The following is an 8,211-nucleotide window of genomic DNA, read 5'->3' on the forward strand; positions in this document are numbered from 1 at the left end:
TCGCACCTACTATTCACTAATTTCTCAAACCTTCTTTCAAGCCAAACACTCACAACAAAAAGGCAAAACCCTCAAAACTCTCTCTCTCTCTCTCCAATGGCTTGCTCAAGCTATGCTTTGAAACCCATCTCTCCTCCTATAAACTTAGTCAACCCAAGATCACACCCCACTTCTTCACCAGCAAACAACGCACAGCTTTCCTTCAAGCTTTCAAACCCATCTCTCAGTCAGACCCTTAAATTCCATTCAACCTCACCACAAAGCCCCAGCTTTTCACTACCCAAAAGATCATTCACTTGCAAAAGCCAAGCTGACCCATCAGACTCCGCAAGGCCCAGTAAGTACTTCTCACATTTACTCACTCACCCACCAATTTTTACACCTCAAAATTACACTTTTGGGTTGGATCCTATGTCTATGTTTTAGTTTTTCCATCTGCTTTTACAGCCAACTTGGGAGTCTCCACCCTTTATTTTTTATTTAATTTTTTTTTTTTTTTTTGGCTTTATATCTTTGTATAGTTCAATTTTCTGTTTAATTTATATAATCACCTGTTTAATATAATCACTTGTGAATTCAATTCAAATTTTCCTTGCCATGGAAAAAAAAATCTTAATTTTGCATAGTAAAAGGGGAAAATTATTAACCACCAATAGAAGTAAAGTAACTTATTAAAGCAATGATTTGATGAATTGAATATTTTAGAGCAACTTATTTATATTGGTGTAATGTATATGGTTATCAGCTAATTTTGTCAAAATTGTTGCGTGTAATGATGTTACTTTTGTCACAGCCCAAAAGGCAAAAGCCAAGCCAACCTATCAGTCTTCAAAGACCCACTAATCATTTCACTTTTGTTCACTTGCCGACGACTTTTTGTCCAAAAGATTATACTCTTTTTTTGTGGTTTTAGTATGACCCTTTTGGTTTTTATGTTTTGTTTTTGCAGCCAATGTTCAAAAACTGTATATTTATGAGATCAACGAACTTGATCGAGGAAGCCCAGCCATACTTAGATTGAGCAAAAAGAAAGTCTTCTCTCTTGGTGACCTCGTCCCCTTCACTAACAAAGTAATTTTAATTCTCCTATAGTTCTTTAATCATTGAGTTCAAATATAAACTTTTTGTTACATTAATTGAATTAACTCTTGGTGTTTTGTGACACAGTTGTTTACCGGAGACCTGAAAAAACAGGTGGGAGTCACACAAGGACTGACAGTTTTAATCGAGAACAAACCAGAAAAGAAAGGTGACCGGTATGAGGCAATGTATAGCTTTAACTTTGGAGACTATGGTCACATGGCTGTGAGGGGAGCGTATTTGACCTATGAGGACACGTATCTAGCTGTGGTTGGTGGGTCTGGGATCTTCGAAGGTGTGTATGGGCAAGTGAAGTTGGAGCAAATTGTGTACCCTTTCAAGATTTTCTACACGTTTTACTTGAGGGGAATCAAGGAGTTGCCAGAAGAGCTTTTGGGCGATAAGCCTGTGGAGCCTAATCGATTCCTCGATCCATTTTTCTATTATGTGTCCTATTGGAAACCCATTCTACGTTTTGTTCTCAAGGCCAGGGGTGTTTCATTGCCAGAACCAAAGTTAGCTTCTTGTACGGAGAAGAACCAAAGTGCTTGAGTTTTTTTTTTTCTGTGTTGTGATGATTTTGTAAACACAAATGACTTTGAAGAAAACAAGTAGGATAAATAATTTGTAATGTTTTGTTTTGCAGTATTGGTTACTACTATGGCCTCAAATCTATATATATTGCATTTGAAACATTTGTGTGGTTTAATTGTATACCAATAGAAGGACCTAAACAACATGAGTAAGTCAAGTAACGAGCAATTGGTGATTTTTCAATCCAATGGTATAGGCTAATTATTATTGAGTGGATTCTATATATTCAATTTTATTGCATATATACATTTAAAAGAGCGTGTTAAAGGGATCTCCTTCAAGTAATTGTTAAGGAGAATAAATTGGATCTCACTTATATTGGGAAGCAACAAAATTAACAAAAGTTAATAATAAATTGATTTTGTTTTCAATATTTAAAGTGTAGCTCGAATGTCTAGAAAAAATGGTTTAATTAGGTTAGGAATTCTACCTTAATGATTGTTTTTAGGCACTCAATAACAAAACCCAAAAAAAGTCGAATAACATAATTTTTTTTTCCCGCAATTATTAAAGTGATATGTTATATTTAGCATACCATAAAAAATTTGTTCAGCTACATGTCCATGTGAAAACCACGTTGCAACAATAACAGTTTACCATTTCAATAAGGTGATTTTTTTTTTTTTATTTAAATTGTTTTGTCTCTAACAACGTAAAAAGGGTATACAACCATCCTCTCATATTCACAAATATGGCTTAAGAGTCATTGAGATATCAAATCAAATATTTTACCTCTAATTGTGACCGTTGGATTGTGATATTAGTTTAATTTTAACCGTTGATTTGTAATTGCTAGGGTTGTAGAGTTTAAGTGATATGATGTCTCTGTGCTATGCTAGGGTTGTAGAGTTTAATTATAACCGCTGATTTGAAACCTGAATTGATTTAAACGACTGGATTTGAAATTGGGAATTTGTGCCCAAAAATGGTTGATGATCAGGTTTCCTCTCCACTACACGTTACCCACTAACCAAAGCTCATGATGTAATTTATATGATGTGAGTGCTTGAGGCTGAGTGGAGACTGGTGGTTTATGAGTTTATTTTACCAAGTATTCAGTCGGGTCAGGTTATTTGGATTTTTTATTGTGTAACCCGAAACCCGAACCGAATAATCGGTCCCTCTTAAAACAGCATTTGTGACCGACCCGTGCATGCACTCGGATTCACCTGTGGACCTTTGGGTCAGGCGGGTATGGTCAGGCGGGTGGAATATCACGGGTCACTAGACAGCCCTAAATATGGGTATTGGATCCTACATGTTTAGTTTGTATTTGGTATGGTTTAAAACTTTAAAATGTACTTATCAAAAAAAAAAAAAAAACTTTAAAATGTGGTTTATGTACTATTAACTTATTTATAAGTTATAACTATAAAATTTTCAAAGTTTAGTTTGTGCTTGGCATGGTTTAAAAATGTGGTTTATTTACTTTTTTTTAGATACAACTTATTCAACCTCCCTTGTTAAAATAGATTTTACATTGTAAAATAAGTCAAATAAACTACAAAATTTAAATTACAAAAAGCAAATGGACACTTAAATTAAATTAAAGATATTCCAAATGACACTTAAATTAAATTAAGTTTTTTGGAATTTACAACATTAGTTTTTTTTAGGACCATGCCATTTGTCACAAATTTTGTCACAATTTGTTGAAGTGGTTGAGTGCATGGTGGACAATTTCTCCATGTGAGAGATGTGATAAGTAACAAATATAGTTGCATTTTCTTTAGCTTAAGCAGTTTTCTAATGAGATCAATTTTTTGTTTGTTTGCTTTTTATAAATTTTTTTTAACCTAAAAAAATCAAAATCCCAAAATCTCATCCATCTTACTCTTAGTAGTTTAGACGTGTTTTACACAATCAATACTCAATAGGCAATAACAGCTTACTTGACATGATCTATGATTAGATAGGATTGAATACACAATCGACTCTTATCTTATCTTATCTTTTATTTTCTTTTCTTTTTTTGTATTTTAAATAATAGAATAAATTTTATACTCTAGAGGTTACACAAATCCACCAAAATCAATCAGCCCCTTAATCCCAAATCATCAGCCCAAATTACTAGTGGACTGCAAAATGGTAGTAGTAAATACCAATAGCAGTTTGTGTCCAAAACAAAGTTCAACGTTTTTCATACCCCTTCCAAATTTCAAACAACGTACGTGCTTACTTTTCTTGTTCTTTATGACCAAGAAGATTTCATATTTTGCACGTGGACAATGAAGAAGACTTTTTTTTTAATGAACTGAAAAATCAATGAAGAAGGCTCTATGACCATTCCTATACGTCTTCATAACATGATATATCCTCTCTACATCAATTGCAGCACCGACTCACAAAACACATGTATACCCAAAGCCCCATTGTCTCCCTCTATATAAACTGGCCTACCACAAAGCCTTTGTCCTCCTCCAATATCCTCAACTTTTCTTTCCACTACTTATCTTATATATACTTGTCCTAGTAAAAGAAAGGAATCACCAATTAATGGCTTGCTCAAGCTCTGAAAGAGCCAGTAAATATATATCTTTCGCATGTTTTGATATTCTCACATATTTTAATTGTACCACCAATTAGAGTGCCTTTTTGTTTGTTCATCATCAAGTTCTTTTTTAGTGACCCTTTTGCTTGATTTTGTAGCCAAAGTACAAGAACTTTATGTGTATGAGATCAATGATCGTGATCGTGGAAGCCCTGCCCATCTCAGATTATGCCAGAAATCTGTCAATTCTCTTGGACATCTTGTCCCTTTTAGCAACAAAGTATGTTCTTTTCTCATCCATTTATCCTATCAGCATACTTTCATACTATATTTCATGTACTAATAAGTTCTAATATATATATATATATATATATATATATATATATATTCACACATACACATACACATACACATACACATACACACTAGAGACTTGCAGAAACGGTTGGAAATAACAGCGGACATATGCATTTTGATTGACAACAAACCAGAAAACAAAGTTTTTTTATACTTGTAAAGTGACTATTACGCTAAAAGTGTACAATAACGGTAATATACAGCTTTTACTTTTGGGACTACGGAGTCTACAGTTACATATTAGTTATGTAAGGACCATATTTGACCTAAAGACACGTTTTTGGCTGTGACTGGTGGGTCAGGGATATTTGAGGGGGTGTATGGGCAGGTTAAGCCGCACCAAATTGTGTTCCCATTCAAGCTTTTCTACACCTTTTATTTGAAGGGTATTGGAGAGTTGCCCCAACTCCCAAGAGCTTCTTGGGAAGCCAGTGGAGCCAACCCCAGCCGGTGAGCCTAGCCCTGCGGCAAAGGCTTGTGACCCCCAAGCAACTATTGATAATTTCAATAAGTAAGAAGATCATGATTGATGGAAATGCTTGATGACTCAGCTGTTGAGCCCAGCCCTGCGGCTAAGGTTCATGTAGTGCTTTTTGGCAAGTTCCTAATTTATATAAGTGAGAAGTAATCAAGAATCTTGATCATATTACTTACTAATAGTCTCATAAACATGTGGAGGTGGAAGAGACTGTATTTCTGATGCAATTCCATATGCCAAAATTGAAGTATGAGTGACCAAATATCCGGCATCATTTATTGGGTAGTTTGATGAGTTTTATACATTCAGCTAAAAAAAAAAAAAAAAGTGATAAGTGTTATATTAACATAACATCTATGACTATTTCTTAGAACATTATATCCATTTTTTTTTAAAGATAATTACAATATACTGTTAACTTCACTGCTTCCTTTTTCCCTTTAGACTCCTAAACACTTTGTGTACGGGAAGGTGCTAATTTAGATACAAGACCCTTGACAACATTGTATCTAATTTGTTGCGATGTTATCCCCAACCTCCATCATTTTAAAAAGAAGGAAAAAAAAAATCCACACACACAAAAAAACACTATAGTTTTAGTATTTACTCCTATTCCAAATTGGACATCTTTAGATTCTTTACACCTCCAAAAAGGCATTGTTTTATCACCCACCACATCCACGCACAATGTTTTCTTCCTCACATGAGAGAGAGAGAGAGAGGAAAACATTACCTATTGGCTCCACTCTCTCTAAGTTTTTTTTTTTGGAAATGTCTCTAGTTTATGTTGGTCCTCGATAGTTAATGATTCTACATTTCATCTTAATGAGTGTAGGATGTCGCATTCCTGTTGTCTTACAAGCAAATTGACTAGATTGACCTCTTGCTTTTAACCATCTTTTCTGGTTAATTGAGAGCAAAACTAGCTATTAATCACTTTATGGTCAGTGGCATTGTACTGCTATCTCACATGCATGAAAGGGCAATTTGTGTTCGAATCCCTTTATTCGAGTTTACTTTGGCACTCTTTGCCTAAGGGTCCATTCGGTTGTTAAAACTTTTGGATTCACTGTTTTACCTTTTGCTCTCCTACCTGTATTTCTGCCTTGGGTGGTTTAAGACTCTGTCAAAAACTCTTCTCTTATGCAAAATGCAAATACAATAGTTCACCTACAAGATGAATTATTTTCTACTATTGTGACTCCTAATCTTCACCTGCCATATGGCCTCCCTGAAACTCATATTTAATCTCATTTGTAAGTGTTTCTAGGCTTGAAACATTTGGCACCAAATTGTGACTTTGCATTCTTCTGCAGACTACTTTACCCTTCAAATCTTCCAGTGGTGTCATAGGACATAGGAGTCTCACCTCATAGTCTTGGGTTAGCCATTTCACTCTTCTTTGGCTTCTCCTATTCCTATTCATTGCTTGGAGCCTTTAGTTGGCTTGTATCAAATTTTCAAACCAAAGCACTCGTTCCCCAACACGTTACCAATTTTAGTTTTCATCACGTCCTGAAGTTTCCCATCTAGGGTCTTCCACTAGCCCTGCTTTATCACCATTCAAAATTCCTATCTAGATTTCTTATTCTACTACTCCCATCAGAGAAATCAAGGCCAAATGCCAACTAGGTAATTCGGGCCATATTGAGGGGAGGGGAGTGTTCTGCTTTGTGATCATTGCGGTAATTCGCTTAATGGTTTTGCCATGCATTTTGGTCGTACTTCTTGTTTAATTAATGGTTACATTGTGGGGAGTCAAGGAGGTTTATCACCAGATTTACTATAATTTTATTATATAAAATCTTACATACTGATGTGTTACTAATCCTATTAAAATAATTTAGACATTTATTTATTACATTTTTGAAAGTCACTAATTGCATTTATTATAACTCTAATATAAAATACTTTTTGGTATGGAGCAGTACCACTCATTTAAAAATAAAGTGGTCAAAAGGGTGAACTTTGCTTTTTTCACAACGAACTTTTCTACATATACTAAACTTAATGTTAGGCATATAAATGTTAGTGCGTTGGCAAATTATGTCAAAGAGTCCTTCTGCATCTCATGTTAAGAGTTTTGAAGTGTTAAAGCGTGTATTTGAAGATCAAGGCCAAGTTTCTGTTTTAAGAACAACTCAAGAAGAAAGAAGTTTTTTTCCTAACAAAAGCCATCTTGATTGAGTCCCAATCTATCAAGATGTGACAGACATGATCTTAATTCAAACCCATAGATCCACTTAAGGCTTTGGATTCCTTGCCATATTGCTTAGAGTACACAGGAGAGCATATTATTCGATTAGAAAGAGGTTGCAAAGAGCTACATATGTATGCCTATGGTTTTGAACTAAGTTCTTCATTTATCATCAAACCAAAGTAAATCTAAAGACTAGTGATCTAGCCTAAGCTGTTGCACAATCAACACAGACATTTGTTGTGGAAAGGGTCAAGGTGTTCCTCGAAGTCATGGTTGGAGTGTTTGTGTCAACAAATCTAGAGTGAAAGAGTCTAACCACATTGGAGCTGCGTGTGATCACAAGAAGAAGTCACTTTTGAAAGTAACAACTAAAATTAGGGTTAATTCTATTGTAAGGACTTCTATTTTACTATTTGATTTGTTTCTTTGAGGGTTTGTAGTAAAGCTCCAAAAAGTGTTTCTCATTTAGGGGGTTTCTATTTGCCACCATTTCGCTTATGTTATTTACTTACTGCATTTATTTATTTATGCAATATTAGTTTGTGATGTAATTTACCATAAATTCATCTGCAAGCATAATTAGTTTATTTTATTTTATTGAGGAAGTGCAAGCATAATTAGTTAAGAAATCATATCCGGTTAAATTGGTTAACTTGTAATAACTGGGGTCTAGATTCCCAACAGCTAAGATATTTTTTCTCCACATTTAAGTACCTCAACAAGATGACACATGGCTTTGTTTCATGACAAAGTTGAAATCATCATAAATATCACTTGAGATTTATTCTGATTTCTTTTTTAGTCACGGCTAAAAAATGAATGGTAGATTTTTAAGTTACAAAAGACATAGAAGATAGGAATATTGCGAAGGACCCCTACCCTCTACTCTGACATATAGCATTATAGCCCACCCCAAGGCCCATTTCACCTATGTATCCCTACTTCGGCCCAGTTTTGGGCCACTCAAAGTCTCCTTCCTCATGGTCTATTCTAAAATTAAAAATCTGCAGA

The 8,211-nt window shown here is 34.7% G+C and overlaps 1 protein-coding gene and 1 pseudogene across 1 annotated transcript; both read left to right on the forward strand.

The window, feature by feature from the left end:
* LOC115988347 (allene oxide cyclase, chloroplastic-like) lies at window positions 1-1,817 on the forward strand. The gene is made up of 3 exons (XM_031111879.1): window positions 1-337; window positions 950-1,071; window positions 1,168-1,817. Exons 1-3 carry the CDS (start codon window positions 97-99, stop codon window positions 1,630-1,632), a joined length of 828 nt encoding a protein of 275 aa, XP_030967739.1. The 5' UTR covers window positions 1-96; the 3' UTR covers window positions 1,633-1,817.
* Window positions 1,818-4,133: 2,316 nt separating this feature from the next.
* LOC115993069 lies at window positions 4,134-5,254 on the forward strand (annotated as a pseudogene).
* Window positions 5,255-8,211: the final 2,957 nt, after the last annotated feature.

The sequence above is a fragment of the Quercus lobata genome, chromosome 5 (assembly GCF_001633185.2).
Source record: "Quercus lobata isolate SW786 chromosome 5, ValleyOak3.0 Primary Assembly, whole genome shotgun sequence".
Taxonomy (NCBI): Eukaryota; Viridiplantae; Streptophyta; class Magnoliopsida; order Fagales; family Fagaceae; genus Quercus; species Quercus lobata.

What these genes read in the sequence shown, in the direction of transcription:
- LOC115988347 (XM_031111879.1), top strand. Translation starts at nt 97, where the DNA reads ATGGCTTGCTCAAGCTATGCTTTGAAACCCATCTCTCCTCCTATAAAC. An exon ending in ATCAGACTCCGCAAGGCCCA is followed by an intron (nt 338 to 949) that starts GTAAGTACTTCT and finishes TTGTTTTTGCAG; the next exon opens with CCAATGTTCAAAAACTGTAT. An exon ending in TCGTCCCCTTCACTAACAAA is followed by an intron (nt 1,072 to 1,167) that starts GTAATTTTAATT and finishes TTTGTGACACAG; the next exon opens with TTGTTTACCGGAGACCTGAA.